Here is a 19,354-nt window from a genome sequence, read left to right on the forward strand (position 1 = left end):
GGAGGAGTGAGAGGAGCAGCAGGGAAGCTGGAGGAAACCAGACGTGACAAGTGCTGAAGCAGAACTTCTCAGCTTTGTGGTGGCTTCTCGCCAGATGAGATCACAGCTCCTATGGAATCCTGTCTGCTTTTATTTCCTTAATATTTGACTTTCTTACTTCCTCAAGAAGCAGGAATTGCTAATCTTCAGTCACTTGCTTTGAGCACTGTCTGCAGCTCGAACAACAGCACAAACAGAGGCAGAGGGGGGTGACTGACAGGGGCCAGTGTTTGTGGCCTGCAGTGGGATCCCTCTGACCAGGGATGGAGCTTGGATTAGCAGAGACTTTTCCAGCTCCCATCCTTGTGAATTTATGCTGAAACTATTAAAAGGAAGGTGGGAGGAGGAATGGCTTGGCATGGCTGCTTTCTTGTGGTCAGCACTCAGCACTGCAGATTAGCTCTGGGGTCTGGACTGGGATGAGCATCCACCTTCTGACAACTTCGTCCCTTTGGAATGTCTGAAGCTAAGTATTTAAATCCTTTGGGCTCCCAGCATGGACTGTGGGGCTGGGACAGACTCTGGAGTGACACTGCCCTTGCAGCAGAGGCTGAGGGCTGCAGCAGCAGCAGCAGAGGGGATCCTGCTGCTGTACCCAGCCGGGCAGGCAGAGAGCCCAGGGCTCTGTGTGCCCAGGGCAGAGGGAGAGCAGCAGAGCAACCACTCTGCCCCAAACATGTCCCTGCTGCAGGCAGGCTGTGCCTGCGGGCTCGGAGGGACACAGTGCAGCACAGAGGAACAATGAGTGCCTCTAAGTGCAGCCACAAAGCCACAGCAGCCCAGTGTGCTGCAGGACAGAGGGGCTGTGAAAACAGAGCCTCACCAGGGAGAAACCCTGCCAAGCCTGCCCGGAGCACAATCAACAAACCCTCCCCAGCTGGAAGATGGGGTGGAAAGGGGAGTGAAGGAGAGTGGGATGGAGGAGAAAAAAGAGGCGTTCCCCAAGGGCACTTTGCAGGAAAAAAAAGTGGTTATCTTCATTTTAGTGCCTTCTTGAGAACTGAGATGTTGGCACAGTCAGCACAGCAAGATACTGCAACACAAGTAAATGCAGCTGCTGAATGAAATTAAGCCCTTCATAAAAAATAAAAATAAAAAAGTAGAATCCAGGTATTTTGCTTTACATTCACCTGGAGAGCAGAGTCGCGCTGTGATGTCTCCTCTCATGACTCCTTTGCCTTTCTGTCTCAGCACAGGGTGCTGGATGCCTTAAAGGATGGGATATATGTAACAGGAGCAGAATTTACTCTTTAAGTAGAGTGCTCCCCTATTTAGAGCAGCACTTACAACCCCAGCTCAGTGCTGGGTTACCCCTGAGGCACCTGCAGGTGACTGTTTCCTCCTGAGGGGAGCACCCCTGAAATCCCAGTGGTTTACTGGCTGTAAACCACTGTTTACGAGTTTACTGTTTACGAGTCCTGCCGGGGCTGGAAGGGGCCACTCCCGCCATCCCTGCGCTGGTGTCACACACAGCCGTGCTGGTCCGGGCCTGGAACGGCTCCTCCGGCAGGACAGGGCTGGGGAAGGCTCCCAGCAGCACGGGCAAGCAGCACCCTCTGCTGCTGGCAGAGCTGGCTCTGGGCTTGCAGAGAGCGGCTGAGGAAAGGCACCCGCAGCCATTCCTCTGCAAACGAGGGCTGCTCTGGGTGCTGGACACTGAGCAAGGTCAGCTGTGTGTGCTGGACACTCAGACACTGAGCAAAGGCTGCTCTGTGTGCTGGACACTCAGCGAGGGCTGCTCTGGGTGCTGGACACTCAGCTCCTGTGGGAAATCCTGTGCACAGAGAAATTCTGTGTGAGAAAGCAGAATTCTCACCATGGGGAGAGCTGGGGCAGCGGCTGGCACAGAGCTCATCCCTGCAGCATTGGTGCCAGCCCTGCATCACTGCAGCACCCATGCCAGCCCTGCATCACTGCAGCACCCATGCCAGCTCTGCATCACTGCAGCATTGGTGCCAGCCCTGCATCACTGCAGCACCCATGCCAGCCCTGCATGCAGGGAAACCAGCACACGTGTGCATCAGCAGGAGTGCAGCAAGAAAAGGTCTGGTTTAAATCCTGCCAGGAGAATGAAGGGCTCCCCTTGCATGGAGCTGCTGCTCCTCCTGCCCTCCCTGGTGCCCTTGCCACGGATGAAGAGGAAGGTGGGATTGTCCTTTGGCAATCAGCTGGAGGTCAGGAGCAGCTCTGGGACCTTCCACAGGGCCCTGCCAGCCCCGAGTCCCAGCTCAGCTCAGCTGGAACTTCAGCTGCAGCCCCTGAGCTCACAGAGCACAGCTCAGAGGCAAACACGCAGCTCTGTGAGCTCTGTGCTGTGGTGACAGTGTCCATGGAAATGCAACACACAGGAACTGTGGATCACTGAGGCTTTCCTGAGGCCTGGCCATTCCAGGGCCCTGCACAGCACTGCCTGATTCCATCTTCTCACCTTAAAAGGGCTTTGGCTGCTCCTTGTTTTGGAAAGTCCTGGCCTTGTCTGGATGAGACACCAAAAAAAAAAAAAAAAAAAAAAGGAAAAAAAAAAAGCAAGAGTCAGAGTGAACATTTAATACTGCAGTGACATTGTCCACTTTGCACAACTAAAACCCTAAAACTTCACTCAGCAGGAAGTGCTTCCCATCTCTGGAAGAAATTAAAAGACACTTCTTGTTAAAAACTATTTATTTTTTATAAATATAATTCTTTATTCATTAAACAATATGAAAAGAATCACAAAACTTTACTCATGGGAAAAAAAAAAGATTGTACAATTTGATTTATAAAAGCTGAAGTGAAAAATGAGTTATTTCCAGTGTTAGTTTTCTGTAAAACATATAATCATACCATTGAATTGTCGGAATGCACTTGACATTAAAAAAACGAATAAAAATTAGTATCAATAATCACTTATGGGAGAAACAGACTGTAAGAAGTTACTCCATGGAGCTGCCTTTGCAAAGAAAGGTTAATACAAGCTCTCAAGAAGGTGCACACCTTCTATTAATAACTTTCACAAAATAAAAATAGCCCTGCTTCCTTGGCCTACAGCCCAGTGGATTGCTACCATTCCTCTTCATCAGATTTGTTGCTCATTTAACCCTTCTTCCCATCCAGTCTCTCTCTTTCCAGTCATAAATGTTGTATATTCAAAAATATTTGGTTTTCATTCAGCAAATGCTAAGAATTAAAGAGTTTAACAGAAATTGTCTGTGCGAAAAAAAAATACACTTCTGAAAAATCCCCCAAACAACCCAGATAGCTCCATTCACCAAGGAAAACATGTGGAAACTTTTAATGGATTTTAATAAAATCTTGGATACATTTTGGGGTGACCCACTAGATAGAGACTTCACAAATAAAGCCTATTTTCACCTGCAAAGAACAGTAGGTCCCTGGGGAAAAGCCCATGTGCTTATTTCAAAGTGCAAATGAACCTTTCAGTGTTCATTTCAAAAGGTGCCAGCCACATATTGCCAAGCAAGTGTGCAAAAATAAGAAAACTAATGCCACAGTCACCTGTAAGACAGGAATAAACTGGTATTCATAACAATATAGTTACTCTCTCATAGGTCACTTTTTCATTAAAACTTGTTCCCTCGCACCAAATACAAAAGAACTGGAATGAAGTGAACACGGGCATTTTCGCTCAAAAATAAAAGATTTCTCTGCTAGCTAAACCCAAGCTTTTCCTCTGAGCACCAAGCTTTCCCTCAGTAATTATTGCACTCTCAGAGTGCAATAATTGGAGAGCAGAGCTGTGCCATACTCTCAGCCTGCCCCATTATTTCCAGAGCCCCAACACATCCAGGGTTACACATCCACGTGCAAACCACCATCACTGCCCTGAGACAAGGGCCTGGCCCAGCCAGGCTGAGCAGGGCAGGGATCAATGTGGTACTGTTGTCTTTAGCCTGAGAATTACATTAAATTAGACAGAATTTGGCAGGCAGTTGATTTAACAAGTCCCCTGAAGTACCTGTGAGGTAGTTAAATGCCAGTAAGCACAAACAGGGAAACTGAGGCACTTCAAGGTGAAGTCATTTGTCCAAAGTCTCAGTGAGAAGCCATAGCAGAGCCAGAAAGGCCACACTGGGCTTGTGGCTCCTCCTGAGCTCCAAACACAGAGCCCAGGCTCAAACACCAGAGGTGTGCAGGGCAGAGAACCCAGAGCAGAGCCAGAAAGGGCACACTGGGCTTGTGGCTCCTCCTGAGCTCTGGCCACTGAGCCCAGCTCACCCAGGCTCCAGTGCCAGGGGTGCTGCAGGCCTTGGGTCCCCCTGAAGGCCGGAGGTGTCAGGGATGGAGCTGCTGCTGGCAACGCAGGAACAAGGACATCGTGTGTGACAAGCCAGGCTGTGAAGGCCACGCAGACAGGGGAGGAGGGACACTGCAGCATCACCCCAGCAGAGCTTCATAGTCCACGTACCAGACGAGCTGGCCAGAGCTGGGGCTGACCCCCGAGATGGGCCACTTGCGGGGCTCGCGGCCCACCCTGCTGAGCAGCGCGGTGATGTCGTGCTTGCCCTTGCCCAGCACCAGCACGAACACCTGCCTGGCCCTGTTGATGAGGGGCAGGCTGAGGCTCATCCTCTGGTGGGGCTTGACGGGGCTCTCGGTCAGCACCACCGTGGCAGCCCCTTCCAGGCCGTGCTCGGAGCGGGGGAAGAGCGAGGCCGTGTGTCCGTCCGTGCCCACGCCCAGCAGCACCAGGTCGAAGCTGGCGTTGGCCACCAGGGCCGCGATGTCCTGGGCGTAGAGCTCGGCACCGCCGTCCTCCTCCACGCAGAGGCGGCGGTTGAGGTGCACGGGCATGGGGTGGATGTTGAGGTAGGGCACCCTGACGTGCTGCAGGAGGTGCCGGTGCAGGCCCTGGAAGTTGGACTCGCCGTCGGTCAGGGGCACGCAGCGCTCGTCTGCCAGCCACACGTGGCTGTGCTGCCAGGGGAAGCCGTGGTGGTGCCTGGCCAGGCGCTGGAACAGCCCCACGGGGCTGGAGCCGCCCGACAGGGCCAGGTGGAACTGGCCCGAGCGAGCCACGCTGCGCACGGCCGCCGCCTCCATGTCGGAGGCCAGCCGGGCAATCAGCTCCTCGGCCCAGGCCGACACCAGGGGACTCTGCCGGAACTGGGACTGGATGGCCCTGAACTCGCTTGGCATCTGCCCGCTGGGGTGCAGCAGCTCTGCTGGCTCTGCCAGGCTGAACTCCACTCCCCCGGCCACCATCTCAAAGTCCAGCAGCTGCTGGTTCTCCACGCCGCCGGGGTAGAGGCGCGGGGGCTGGTGGGATGTGCTGTCCAGCAGAGGCGTCCAGAAGGCCCACGAGGCCAGCAGGCTCTCCGTGGTGATGAAGAAATCCTTCCTGCCGTGGTAGATGTGGGAGATGAGGACAGAATAGGCATCCCTCTCCTTGACAGGGCTGTACATGTAGAAATCAGACAGCGGCTGTCCGAAGATGTGCAGGTCTGAGCGAGCTCCTGCTTCCTTCCAGCTGTCCTTGGGCATGGCAGGCCGGAAGAGGTTCCTGCTCACCAGCACCGCGGGGGTGTTGAGAGCACCGTGCCCAAAGTAGAAGATGATCTGCTTGGGTTTGCACTGGCTGTGGCCTGCATCCCTCAGCGTGCCACTCTGAGGGCAGTAGGCCCTGTTCCTGAAGAGGACGCGGGCGTAGCCCACCCGCTCATCCAGAGCCTTCCCCGAGGTGAGCAGGAACGGGACCCCGTCCCAGCGCAGGCTGTGGCTGTGGATCAGCACTCCTGCAACGACAGACACCCCCCACACCTCAACAGCAGGCACCCCTGGGGATCTCCATTACTGCCCAGCATTCACCCTCCTCAGCTCCCTTGGTACCCACTGTGTCTCTAGCTCCCCATCAGCCCTTCCATGGCTTCACTGCCTAGCCAGAACTCAATGATCTTTATGGTCCCTTCCCACCTGGCCATCCATGATTCTCACTGCCTCCAGCTCCCTGCTGTGCTCCCTCCCAGCCATCCCACTTGTTCAGCCTCCTTTCATCTCGCAGGAAACCAGTTTGTGAGCATGAGCATCATTTAGACAATTCTCTTCGTGCTCACAGCATGCCTGGAGATGGCCTTGTGGTTCACTTACCACAGAGAACAAAGCTTTACCCCTCAACTCAAGTTTATGGGAAGGCGAAGGAGTTTATAGGCTACTTCTAAAAACAATGCAGAGATTTTATAATAATGGGCCTTAACCTTTACACATCCCATTCCCTGGATCACTGGTGAACTGACACAACAGCGTTATCTTGTCCAGCTCCCAGTTACCATGCCAGTGGATGCCTGGGCACATCCCAGAGCCATGGGGCTGGTCCTGCAGGGCTCACAGCTCTGACTGCTCCCCTGGCCCAAACCCTCACCTGCAAAGGTCGGCGTGGTGCTGACGTGGCCCCGTGCCTCGGGCAGCTCCTCCTGCACCTGGCTGTCGTAGGCCTGGTACTGCCCCAGCACGGCGCTGCTCCTCTGCAGCCCCCACAGGGCCTGGAAGGCCTGCAGCTTGTGCTGCACCACCTCCTGGGCACTGCTGACGTTGGCAGGGAGCTCCATGATGAGGAACAGGAGGGCCTCGGTGAGGTGGTTCTGCAGCACGTCCCGGATCACCCCGTACTGCTCGTAGAAGCTGGTGCGGCCTGGGCACGGCAGGAGGCAAAATGCTGCTCAGGGGACCTGGTTCCCTTCTGCATCTCCCTGTGGGGCCAGGGAGAGCAAAGCTCCAAGCTCCTCTCTCCCCACCCAGCAATTAACCTGAAGCAATCAAGCTCAGGGAATGGGTGTCCTGTCACTGGATGTGTGCAGGGTCTGGTCGGACAGAGCTTTGGGCAACCTGTCCTAGTGGAAGTGGTCCCTGCTTGTAGCAGGACAAGATGGTTTTCCTGTCCTCAGAAGGCTTTGGCTGAGCCATACCCTTGGGAGACAAAATTTCGTGCACAGAGCTTCCCTTTCCCTGCCTGGCCTGTCACGCAGGTGGGGACAGTGGGAGAAGGACAGTGCACTGCAGGAGTGACTCAAGGCTGTGTGTCACCAGCAGCAGGCTGCATCACCACCACAGGCTTCCCCCACTGACTGATCATTCATCTCCCTCCCAATCCAAAGGCACATTCAGTAATGGGATCAGTGCTGCAGACTTGCTGGGAGCCAGGCTGCCAGCTGAAGCTGCACAGGGAAAACAGACATCAAGTGACAAATGACATCAAATGACATCGTTGTTCAGAGAGGGGGTGCACAGGGGGCAGCTGGGGCTGTGCACAGACAATGCTGCTCTCCCTGAATCTCTCTGCAGTGCACCCCTCTCCCACAAACAGGCTCAGGTGAGCTCTGGGCTGCCAAACCCAAGATTACCAGCCCAGGTTTGACAAAACTGCATTAACTAAGTCTGTGGAGGCTGAGGGAGGGAGGCAGAGGTGAGGGGAGTGGGGAAGCAGTCCTGCTGGTGCAGCAGCCAGGGCACCTGCCTGGCCAGGAGTGCTGCAGGCAGAGCCCAGCCCGGGAGCTTTGTGCTGAGCACTGCAGAGGGGATGCTGCAGCATTGCAGCAGTGCAGCCGTGCCCTTCAGCAGGAGCCCCACGCTGCCTCTCCGGGCTGGGACTGTCCCTCTGTGGTGCTCTTCCTACCACAGAGAGGAGGGCACAGAAACGGGCACACAAACCCACACTAGCCCAGGGACAGAAACATCCAGGCAGGAGATGCACGAGCACCTCCCAAAGAGCAGCACAAAGGCACACTTGGGGTGAGCCTGGGGGCTGGCAGGACAGCAGGACAGTTGAAGTGGCCTTAGACTGCATCAATTCCAAATCTAGGGCTGTTTGCCAAGAATTGGGATAGAAAGGTCAGCAATGCCCCCAGAGCTCTGCAGCAGAAAAAGGTGGGGGGCTCTGCCCCGGCTCCCAGATGAATTACAAATGGATTTTTTCCTTAGAGGCAGCAACTCTCCCTGGAAGTGAGTCAGTCTCCAGCACAGGAAGTGTGGGACAGTCCCTTTCTGTTTCCAGGGAGCAACACCCCATTCACCTGTTCCTTTTCTATTTCTGTACCAGCACCACCTCAAGGGCCCCATGCCCATTATTTAGGAACCTGCCAGTTCTCACTCACTCACCCTCTGCACACTGCCTCACCAACCTTTAGCATCCACAGTCTCCTTCAAGACCACCTCCACTCTTTCCACATGGTGCCGGTTCCAAATGGGGTCCAGAAACTGTCGGTTCTGATCCCGAAAAGGCAGGATATGGGCCACAGCCTGTGAGGGGAAAATCCAAAGACCCAATAAAAACTCAGCAGATTCCCAGAGTGCCTCTGCCTCCCTGCCCCATGCAGCAGAGCAGGTCAGAGAAGAGAAAAGCAGCAGGAGAGGCTGCAGTGGTGCACAGCAGGGTCACCAGTGGCTGTCCAGAGCAGACATTAAAGGTCTTTCTGAGGAATTTGGAGGTTTCATGTGAAAAGGCTGAACTACAAACTGCAGAGCACTCAGTTTATATCTGTCAGAGGACAAAGGGCTGAGTCAGACCATCCTGGGACTAATGTAAGGTTCCAAAGTGCTGAAATACATCACTTCAGATGCTTACACCACTAAAGCCATCTGCTCTTTTAATAAAATAAAAAAAATAAAATAAAAATAAACATTTAAAATAAAATAAACCCCCAAAATAAAACAGAAGAAATTGCCCCTCTCTGTGAAGATGCTCTCCACAGCTGGACATGCAACTTCTGAGTAAAACCTGGCCACATTGCCATGGCTGGAAGAGGCTGCTTTAAAGTGTGGCATCACATCCCTGAGAAACAAGGATGGCATGTCCTTGAACATCCTCCCTCTGGGACAGAGCAGCTCCACATCCTGAGCTGTACCTGCAGCAGACAGTCCTGCAGGGCAGGAAGAAACCTTCCCTAAGCATCCCCCAGAACTAACATCCCATCAGCTCCTTATCATATCAAATGGAGGAGTGCTTCCAGAAGCCATGGCTAAGCAGAGAGGCCTGTGTGGAATGAGCTGTGGAGCTGGGAGAGGACAGGTGCTGCTCACTCAGCGAAACCAAAGCCCTGACCTTGGCGAGGAGGCCAGAGGAGCTCTGCATCTCTGCTCCAGGCACAGAGCCCAGCCCTGCTCTGCAGAAGGGACCCTCACCACCCCAACAGGAGGAAGCCCTGCTTTGGTCTGCACATTTCACCTGCTCTCCCAGGACAGAGAAACAGCACAGGATTCCAGGAGGCTCTGGATCACAAAGAGAGGCTCAGCGTGGATTTGGGAGGAGAACAACGCTCTCCCCAGCCCCAGGCCCCGAGCCCCTCGGGCTGGCAGGGGCTGCTCACCTGCTTGCCCAGGTAATGGTCCACACGGTACATCTCCTCCTCCCTGAAGAAGCCTGCCAGCTGTGCAGCCAGCTGCTGGGCCGAGGGCAGGTCATGGCCAAAGGGCTTCTCCAGCACCACGCGCAGCCAGGCCCCGGCGCGCGGCCGGCAGCTGCTGTTGATGTGCCCCGCGATCTCTGTGTAGGCAAAGGGTGGCACGGAGAAGTAGAAGATCCTGCCAGCCTCCTCCAGCCCCTCCTGGCTGAGCAGGGTCTCAATCTCCCTGTTCAGAGCTGCGTAGTGCTCGGCAGTCTTCAGCTGGTGGTACTGGCTGAGCTTCAGGAACTGGTCCTTGAGCACGGCACAGCGGTTGGGAGGCTCGTCGGGGGGACAGGACAGCTGCTTCAGCACGTCAAACATCAGCCTCTGCCCCGGCTCCAGAGCTGCCAGGGCAGCCCCGTGGAACGTGAAGCTGTGGCCACTGCTCACTTGGTCCATGTAGAGCTGGAACAGACCCTGCCACAAATACTTCTTGGCCAAATCCCCCGTGGCTCCCAGCAGGATGACGGAGATGTGGCCCTGGGAGGCTCCAGCTGGGGGTGGCAGGGCTCCCACGAACAGCACCGTGCACAGGACCCTTCCCAGCATCCTGGGGAGAGGAGGGAGATCCAGGGACACTAGAGGTCAGGAATAAAAACACAAATCAATCCATGTTGTAGCGCTGCAATACACAACACAAGGCACCTGCTTTCCCCACAAGAGCCGGGGGCCTCTGCCTGGATCCTCCACCAACAGCCTCTCCTCCCCTCCATGATCTGAATCAAGGCAGTAATTTGGGTTCCTGACAAACCTGCAGCCTCCTTCTGCACACCAGAAGTGAAGGCAGTGTGTGCTGCAGGTCCTTGGGCAGCACGTGTGCTGCTCCCACAGCTGGGGGGGTGTCAGTGCCTTGGCACAGGGAAACAAACCCATTTTCATCCAAATCCCAAACTGGCCACAAAGGAGCACACGTGCCTGCACCCTGAGCACACGTGCCTGCATCCTGAATCCTGCTGGGGACTGTGCTCAAACACTGCCTGGCTGCCTTGGCATGGCTTCATGTCAATATTGTCACAGCAGCTCAGGGACAAACACGACCCCTGGCAGCCCCAGGCTCTTCTTCTTTTACTTGTGGCTGCTGTGCCCCACCACTGGACTGGGTTCTAATGGCTAATGGCAGACTGGTGTGATAAAACAGCTCTGGGGAAGAAGTTCAGTCCCCAGATTGGTATGAGCCAGTCTAGATGCAGCCCCATGGTGCTGTGTCTGTGGCCAGGTGACAACCTGGGCTTTGTGTTCTGCCTCCTGTTCTGGCCCTCTCCACTCAGTGCCCATTCAAACCACTGCAGCCGGGCCAAAAAGTCCCTTTGCTTATGCTTATTTATTCAAAATAAAGTTGGTTTTAAGAGAAAAGACACATTTAGCACTTACACAGAGAAACACAGCAATGACTTTGCATTTGCAGAGATGTAATGTCACTGAAGAGAGGTTTAGTCACTCCTGTATGTATGACTAAACCACTGTGCTGCTCTCATTACACAGGTACTATTTCAGCAGCTCTCTCACTGGCCATCTCCTTCCCTTAATGTCATTTATAAGCTGTGTTTAGTTGGATCTTCACAGCACACAATGTTATTTACTTTAAAAACTTTGAGCTCTGGTCAATAAGTGGTGATAACTAAATAACTACAAGGAACATTGGGATATCTTTCCCTGTCTGCAGCTTGAACTGCTCTGCAGAAATCTTGTGTTTCTCTCCAGCAGACTCACCTGTAACACAGGAGCTCTAGAGACCCCAAAAGCAGCTGGAGATTTTCCTCCTGCCCAGCCTCTCCCAGCGCAGCTCCTGCTCCTCCTGTGTCTCTGGGTGTCTCTGATCAGTGCTCACGTGTGCAGCACAGGTAAGGCAGGTTGTTCCCTTCCTGGAAAACGGGAGGAAAGACCCAATTACAACAGAGAAAAACCAGAAGTGCCTGAGCCAGCAATGAGCCAGCACCATCCCAGCACATCCCTGCTCACAGTCCTGCCCCGCTGCTGTTTGTGAGCAGGTAAAACACAGGCACAGCTACACCGAGCTGAAATGCAGCCTGTAAGTTTAACTCCTCCCTGCCCAGCCCTGTGCCGTGGCTGTGTCCCCTCCTTCCCTCCTCTCCTGGCTGTTTGAGCTCCCTGGACCCACTGAAGGAACACAGCCAGCAGCACTGGCAGCTGCCAAGGGGCACTGCTGAGGCTCTGCCTACAGAATAAATGATTCTCTGCTTCCCCCTCCCCTGCTGTGGGGTTATAACCCAGAAGACAAAGTTCCTCACTGCAATAAATGGGTATTTACACTTCCTGAGCAACCTTTGTTCCAGGAACCAGAGGCACTGACACCCTGGCAGCCCTGCTGTGCTGGCTGGGGCAGGCACAGGGAGGAATGGGATGGGTCTGGGTGGGCCATGCTGCTCCAGACCCACAGAAAAAAGGGAATTAGCCAGGGAACTTCCCGGCAGATTCAGCCACAGTCACGTGTGTTCCCAAACCAAAGGCAGTTTCACAACCCTACCAATTGCAAAATATTGAGCTACACTGCACAGAATAAGCTCAGCAAACCCAGTCAGTGTTTGTTTACTGCTTTCATATCAGCTAAGCACCACTGCTCCCATTAAAAAATAATACTCCAAAAATCCCCCAGCCAGGCAGAACAAAGTTACTCAGTCAGGCTTCAGGAAAAGACTCCTGGGCCTGATCCACATAAAACATGTGGAGCTTGGCCCAGCAGCCAGGCTGGGCACTCCCTTGCACAGCCACTGCAGCTCCCGTTCACAGGAGCTCATTCCAGGTCTCTAGGGAAAAAATGCAAAAGGTATTTTTGTTACTGTTGTATCCTCACTGAAAAATAATCACCAGGTGCACGGCCAAAAGAGCTGGACTTTGATGGTCCTTGGGGGTCCCTTGCAGCTGAGGATATTCTGTGATTCTATGGAAAATGCAGCATGGCCTGGGGCTCCCACAGGGCTCTGCACACGAAGGAAAGGGCTCTGGGATTCTCTGAGGACTGGGGAAACCCTCCTGGTGTTCTGTACTGCAAACACCGGGGCAGGAATGAGCTCACCATCAGCTGCTGGAGAAGCCAAGGCTTAATGAGGAGACTCACATTAAAGGCAAGATGAGAGGTGCACGAATTCGTGTTTGGCCCTTCTGGCTCTGACTCAGCCTCACTCCGTGTGCTCTGGCCCCAGCATCGTGACAGCTGCCGCTTCCAAAACCCTGGAAAAGCAGGACAGGGGACCGTGAGGAACCCAGCCCTGTGCGTAGGCAGTGCATGGAACGCGGGGATGAGCTCAGGGGTGGCAGGGATGAGCCCACCTGTCACAGGGATGAGCTCAGGGGTGACAGGGATGAGCCCATGGGTGGTAGGGATGAGCCCGCCTGTGACAGGGCTGAGCCCCGTGCGACAGCGGCTGTCGCAGCTCCCGGACACCGAGCGGGACCCGCCCGCCGCCCCCGCACCAGGCGCTGGAGCTCCCCGGCCCCGAGAAGGCCGGGCCGGTCGCCGGGAAGGCCAGGCCGGGCTGCGGGGCTGCGGGGCTGCGGGGCCGGGAGCGGGCAGGGAGCGGCCGGCCCGGGGCTGCACCGCGGTCCCTCCGCCCCGAGCTCCTATGGCCGAGCCTGCCCCTCGCCGGGGGACGGGAGCATCCCCCGTGAATGCCGCATCGCTCCCGCATCCTTCCCGCATCCCTCCATCCCGCATCCCCCGTCCATCCCGCATCCCCCGTCCATCCCGCATCCCTCCATTCCCGCCGCCCACGCGGTTCCGGAGCGGGGAGGCCGGTGCGCGGTGCCGCAGGGTATCACCGGCTGACCGCCGGGCCCGGGTTGACCCCTCCCCGGCCCGAGATGACCCCTCCGGCCCCGGCTGACCCCTCCCGGTCCGGTCCGGTCCGGTCCGGTCCCGGCTGCCCCCCCGGCCCGGCCCCGCTCACCGCACCGCGCCGGCGGCGGCGGGCCCGACACACAGCGCCCCGCCCGCTGCGCCCGCCCCGCGCCCGCCCCGCGCAGACTCTGCGGTTGGCGGCGGCTCCCGCCCGGCGCCGACGCTCGGGCGGGAGGAAAAACCCGCAGGGCTGAGCGGCTCTGGGGACATGGGGACACAAAACCCCCCCGGGGGACATGGGGACACAGAACCCCTCCGGGGGATACAGAGCCCCCCGAGGAGACACGGACCCAGCCCAGCAGCGGGAACGCTCGCTTTGCCTGTTCAGAGCGGCGCAAACCCCAGCCCAGCTGAGTGCCACCTCTCCGCACCTGGCCCTGCTCTGCAGCTGCAGCACCAAAGGGCAGCAGAGCCCCGCTGCAGCAAACTCGCTTTTGTACATCCTTTCCCCCACTCCTAAACAAAGAACCCCTTGCTGTGGAACAGATTTCCACCGCAATGCCAAAGCACAGCCTCTGCCCCGGGTTTAGAGGGGCTCTGGATTGATAAACTGTCCTCTCCAGCTTAATGCTTCCTCCTCTGAAACACCATCTTTAAACACCACCCAGAACAGCTCTTTTTCCTATAGAGCTTTTTATTTGCTTGTAGAACATCTGTCTCCTTAATGTCCCTTTCCTTGCTAGCTGCCTTTTATTCCTTTATTGCCATCACATGTCTCATCTGTCACACTGGACCTTTTTGCCTTAAAGGCACATGCAGCTGAGGAAGCCTGAAAAGGCTTTGACAAAAGCACATTCTGATCCAAGCCATCATCCTCACAAAATCTTACTTGCCCCAAATTATGAGATGTTACAGCTCCTTAATGAAACAGCTGAGATATTTTTAACATGGTCAAAAAACCTATTTTATAATCTGACCTTCAGCTCAGAAATAGCTGCACTATATTTTTTTTTTTAGTTAAAAAAAAAAAAAGACTGCATAAAGCAAACCACCCCTACAGTTTCAGCCTCAATATTTAAAGTTTGGCATCACATAACTAGCTGAAAACATGGTCTCTCAACAGAGGATATTAAATGACTGCTACTCCCAATTTGCAGCTCTGTCTATAATAATAACAAACTTGAGTGACCAGAGGCTGTTTTGTCTTTGCAGTGGAAATCTGTTGTTTAGGAATGGGGAAAAGGATGCACAGAAGTGAGTTTGCTACCGTGGGGCTTCATTTCCCTTTGGTGCTGCCGGTGGCACTGAGCTGGGGAGGGGTTTGAACAGGCAAAGGGAGCTCCAGCAGGGCGAGACTTTGGTGAGACAGCCTGGGAGGAAACTTGCCTGCTACCTGCCAAATTGATCAGCCTCTGCAAAGGGGTTTAGTGCCAAAGAACTGGAGATGTGGCTGTAAATGACAGAGTAATTTCTGGGATGCTTTAACTCCTCGGTTCTCTGGTGTTCTGTGAGCTGGGAGCCCTGTGTGCTGCTGCTGCAGAGCTGCTGGAGCTGGGCAGGGGCTGGGCTGGGGATCAGCTTCCAGGAAAGCTCTCCAGTCCTGGGCTATCAAGTTCACAGGGCTTTGGGTAAGGCTGCAAACTTCTGCTGTGGAGCAAGAAAGAACAGCTGGACAGCAGCTGGGGTTCTTAGAAAATAAAATTACTGTCTTGTGGCTTCTCCAGAACCAGGCTGCAGAAATGGGGGCAGCAGCTCCTGAGCTGGTGTGGGGCAGGGTAAGAAAGAGGGGCTTTGTTATGGCTCTGGGGCAGGTGAAGGACTCACCTGCTGAACAGGTTCTGGTTCGTGCTCAGCCTGACAGACAGAAACCTCCAGTCCAGTTGAGGAAGTTTAGATTTAAATACTTTGGCCTGTTTGGTGTTAAGCAATGCCACTTCTGTGCATCCAAACTCCACGCAGGAGCAGCCTTCCCCAGACCCCTGCTCTGTGCTTCTGCTGGCCAGCTGAGCTCTTAAAGAGCTTAGCACCCAAGTACAGCTGAGACACTCCAAGGTGAGAGAGCATTAGAGTAATGCTGCCTCTTAGCAGCTTTTGTTTCTATTGTCTATTGGCCTTCCTCTCCCGACTGTTGCTTTTAAACGACAAAATCCTTGCCCAGGGAATGCCTCTGGGTGTGCAGCTGGGCTGGGCAGTGAACACCCTGCCCTGCTGTGAGGATGGCATGGCCGGCTCCTGCCAGCCCCTCTCTGCTGCTTCCCCAGCACTGCTGGCACTAAAGCAGGGCTGGGTGGCCAGGCAGAGCCCTGGCACAGGGACAGGTGACCCTGCAGCACCCAGTGCAGCTGGAAACCCTGTAAAAACAGGGCAGGGGGAGAGGAGCTGGGGAGGAGGAGAGCTCATCTTCACCCTGCTCTGCTTGAGTCCAACAGAAGGGATCAGTCCAGTCAGCTGTGCCTGCATTCTGCCTCCTGCTCTGGGGAACTGATGCTCTCATCGGCTTGGTCAGCAGATTAAAGATTGAGTGCTGGCATCTTCCCCAGGTGTTCCTGCACTGGGACAAGCTGCCTCCTGGCTCTTCCTCAGTCTCGGACTAGAGGAGAGTGGAAATGGAGGTTATGGGCTAAACATGCTGCTTCTTCCTTGGAAAATGGGGAAATGTGAGGTCCTAGAGCAATATTGACTGGTGAAGGATGGCACAGTGAGCCTTTGGGCTGCCAGCAGGCAGTGCTGTGCTGGTTATCAGTTTGATCAGTTTGATCCGTTTATCGGTTTATCAGTTTATCAGTTTATCAGTTTCCTGACCACTACTGCAACACAGCAGCGTTGCACTGCATGTCAGAGCTGCCCAGGCCAGGCTGCTGCACTCAGAGCACAAATGCAGCTGGGGACAGTCAGAGGTTTTCTCTGACATCTGACAGCTGAATGGGAAGGCAAAGTTGAGAAGATGTCCCTCTGCTCTTATCTCTCTGTCCTGTTAAGATTGGACTCTCCGATAAAGCCTGAAGCCAAAACCCTTCCCCGTATTCTCCTAGAGCAAAGTGAAATGCACCAAAATGCATGAGCATGTTTCTATAAATGGACTGTGGTGCAGCAGGGAATTGGTGCAGAGTTTGGGATGGTGCGTGGTGTGCGCTGCATCCCTGGCACCCTGCACACAGCCCTGGGGCTGCCAGGCTCTGCACTGGTGCCCTCCTCACCCTCCTGCTGCACAGGAGCTCTGGGGTTTTGTGGGCTCCGTGGCCTTGGAATGCTTCATTAAATCAGGGTTTGCTGAGCCTTGCCAGAGATGGGGGAAATTGCAGTGAAATGTTTCTGCCTTTCAGGGGAGTCTCTCCTTGCTGCTGCTTTCAGCACACACCCAGGTGGGGTGGGCTGGGAATTCCTGCTGGGAATGCTCACTCTGCCATGCAGGAGCTGCAGCAGTGCAGTGCTGGCAGCAGGGCTCAAGGAGCCACGAACACAATGCTGAGTACCAGCTTTGTCTCTCTCTGGGGTGCTGTGAAACCAGGATTATCAAGCGTGTTACCTTAAGCAACAGGTATAGAGAAGTAAAAACCAAGCCAGAGCTCTGCAGAGGGGGATGAGTGCAGGGCTGGGGGCAGATGTGAATCTCCATCTCTCCAAAGAGAAAGGGAGATTTCTCCATTTCTTCTCCAAAGAGGCAAAGAAGGGGCATCCTGTGCTTTGGGTTGTGCAGCTGAGGGGTGCAGGTGGTCCACTCAAAAAACTAATCTCCAAATGGAAAAGCAATGACAGAGAAAGGGGAGAAAAAGGCTCCAGGGCAGCACCAGGACTCTCTCAGATGCAGATAATCAGCAGATCTGAAAACTTGATCTGAAGGCTTTCAAGGGGGGGTAGCAAAAGGCAGTAATGAATTGAGGTTGACCCTGAGGTACTCTTGGTGCTTTGCTGTGATGCATTGGGGTGTGTAGGTGAAAAACTAACGTGTTTCAAAATTGTCCCTTTGCAACTGTTGGTTCCAGAGCCAGCACGTTGCAGAGCTCTCGCCCGAATATTTAAAATGCTCTGTGCCCCTGGAAATGTCCTTCAATAACCTTGAGCTTAAAGTGCTTTCCCCTGCCTCAGTCCCACAGAAGACCAGAAGAGAACCAGGAATCCCTGTGCTTGGTAATTGCAGGATGTAAAGTCAAGTGTCTTCTTCTCTGGACACCTCCATGGATCAGAGAATGGGCTGGTGCCTGTTGTCCCTGTGCTCTGCCATGGAAATGGGCTGAGTCCCCCAGGGAATGCAGGGTCTGCACAGCACCATTGGCTGCAGCCTTGCAGGGCCTGAAGCAATGGAATAGCTGGGGATGAACTGTGCATTTTGTCAAACCAGTAAGGGGCAGGAATTAAATTACACAGGGCAGAAAGCTTTTCTAGGCCTGAGCTGGTTTAAAACAAGGTAGTTTAGCTGAAGTTAGTGACAGGTCTTTGGATGAGGTGTTGCACTGTTCTCTATCAGGAAAAGAAATGTCAAATGCTTGGGGGATGTCTGAGCTTTTTGTTTGGGGTGTTTGTTTTATTTTTTTTTCAAATTTATTATTAATACTTGCAGCTTCTGTCTGAATTCTTGATGTGGCTGAGACCTTTTAACAATGCCACGGAGGACAAGATTTCCCCTGTTCATTCTGTCACCCCCTGTCCTCCCTGGCACAGATAAAGAACGCATTCCCTGCATCTCACACCAGAGAACACTGCTGGCTCCTCCAGCCTGCTCCCCACACTGAGACCAGCTCAGGGGGGAGCAGGGTGCACTTCAGAGGCTTCTGCAGATGCCTGGGTTGCTTTTTGTTTTTGCTCTTGGAACAGCAGCGTGGCCAGGTGAGAAAAGCCGGCAGTGATGGAAGCTCTGAGTCCCCACCTTGCTGGGAAACCCGGCTGCACAGGAGCCGCGTTCCAGACCCAATCCTATAGGATCAGGCTTCTTGCAGTGTCAGGGATTTAAGACTTTTTAACTCCCCCTCCCCCGTTTTTCCTCCCCGGCTGTGTGAGCAGCTCCGGGCTCTCCCGGCATCACTCCAGTGCCAGCTGAAGCCCGTCTGACTCCGCTCCTGCCAGCTCTGCCTCCTCCCGCAGGAGCCGCCGCAACTTTTGCTGCTCCACACAGCGCTGCGTCCCCGGCAGAGCAGAGCTCCTCCGAGAGGATCTGGGGTAAGAAGAGACTCCTTGGGAGGGAGAGGAGCTTTCCGAGCCCGGTTTCATGGAAGCTCTTTCCTTTGCATGCTCTTTTAGGAAGGGAGGTATTTTAAAGACGCTGCGGTCCTTCCTCCTGCTGGGCTATTATGATTGATAAAAGCTTAAAAAGTGCAACTTCTGCTGTGTGCTTGCTAATTAAACTTCATTCAGCTCGTTTCCTTTCTGCATTTTAAATTCTCCTTGGGACCGGTATTATGAGGGAAACAGAATCAGTGGAGGCTTTTTTTTTTATTCTGCTTTTTTAAAACAAGCCAACAAAACCAAATTAGAAAATAATAATAATAAAAACACCGGTCAGAAGCGAAGCCGGCGGAAGGACTGGCGAGGAGCTGTGTTTGTGTTTGGCAGGCAGGTGGATTTTCCTGGCTGCTGCTGGTGCAGTTGTGCTGCAGTCCGAGCCCCGCGCCGGCTGCGGAGCTTTGCGGGAGCGCAGCGGGACCGCGCTGCCGCTGCTGCAGCGCCCGGGCACGGCAACTGCCCGCACTGCCCCCGGGTGGCACTGTCCCCTGTGCCCCGAGTGGCACTGTCCCCCCCGAGTGGCACTGTCCCCTGTGCCCCCCGAGTGGCACTCTCCCCCCCGAGAGGCACTGTCCCTTGAGTGGCACTGTCCCCCGAATGTCACTGTCCCCCGTGTCCCCCGTGTCCCCCGAGTGGCCCTGCTCCCGGTGTCCCCGCTGCCCCCCCGATTGTCACTGTCCCCCGTGTCCCCGCTGTCCCCCGTGTCCCCGCTGCCCCCCGAGTGTCCCTGCCCCCCGTGTCCCCGCTGTCCCCCGTGTCCCCGCTGTCCCCCGTGTCCCCCGTTCCCCCGAGTGTCCCTGCCCCCCGTGTCCCCCGTGTCCCCGCTGTCCCCAGGGCAATGCGGCGCTGCCGCTTTAAGGTGCGGAGGTGCCCGGGCTCCGCTCCTCCGGGGCATCCGCAGAGCAGCATCCTCGGCCAGGGATTCCCT

At 54.9% G+C, this 19,354-nt stretch overlaps 1 protein-coding gene across 6 annotated transcripts; it reads right to left on the reverse strand.

Moving 5' to 3' along the window:
- Positions 1 to 2,529: 2,529 nt before the first annotated feature.
- On the reverse strand, positions 2,530 to 13,411 carry H6PD (hexose-6-phosphate dehydrogenase/glucose 1-dehydrogenase). 6 transcript variants are annotated; one of them, XM_071448946.1, is made up of 7 exons: positions 13,319 to 13,411; positions 12,490 to 12,602; positions 11,124 to 11,275; positions 9,336 to 9,991; positions 8,151 to 8,268; positions 6,395 to 6,664; positions 2,530 to 5,771 (listed from the first exon to the last, which is right to left on the reverse strand). In XM_071448946.1, the coding sequence occupies exons 4-7, from the start codon at positions 9,960 to 9,962 to the stop codon at positions 4,414 to 4,416; spliced, it is 2,373 nt and encodes a 790-aa protein (XP_071305047.1). In that variant the 5' UTR covers positions 9,963 to 9,991; positions 11,124 to 11,275; positions 12,490 to 12,602; positions 13,319 to 13,411; the 3' UTR covers positions 2,530 to 4,413. The 6 variants fall into 6 exon arrangements, with proteins under 6 accessions (XP_071305047.1, XP_071305048.1, XP_071305051.1 ...); XM_071448947.1 differs by having other exon boundaries at positions 13,257 to 13,344; XM_071448950.1 differs by lacking the exon at positions 13,319 to 13,411 and adding an exon at positions 13,144 to 13,234.
- Between the last annotated feature and the right edge of the window lie 5,943 nt (positions 13,412 to 19,354).

The sequence above is a fragment of the Agelaius tricolor genome, unplaced genomic scaffold, assembly GCF_023055355.1.
Source record: "Agelaius tricolor isolate 1412-34295 unplaced genomic scaffold, bAgeTri1.0.p SCAF_28, whole genome shotgun sequence".
Taxonomy (NCBI): domain Eukaryota; kingdom Metazoa; phylum Chordata; class Aves; order Passeriformes; family Icteridae; genus Agelaius; species Agelaius tricolor.

Bases quoted from the DNA above. Each gene is read 5' to 3' on its own strand.
- H6PD (XM_071448946.1), bottom strand. From the start codon at position 9,962: ATGCTGGGAAGGGTCCTGTGCACGGTGCTGTTCGTGGGAGCCCTGCCA. The intron at 6,665-8,150 runs GTTGGTGAGGCA...TGCCGTGCCCAG, and splicing joins GGAGACTGTGGATGCTAAAG to GCCGCACCAGCTTCTACGAG. The intron at 5,772-6,394 runs GTGAGGGTTTGG...CTGTCGTTGCAG, and splicing joins CACCACGCCGACCTTTGCAG to GAGTGCTGATCCACAGCCAC.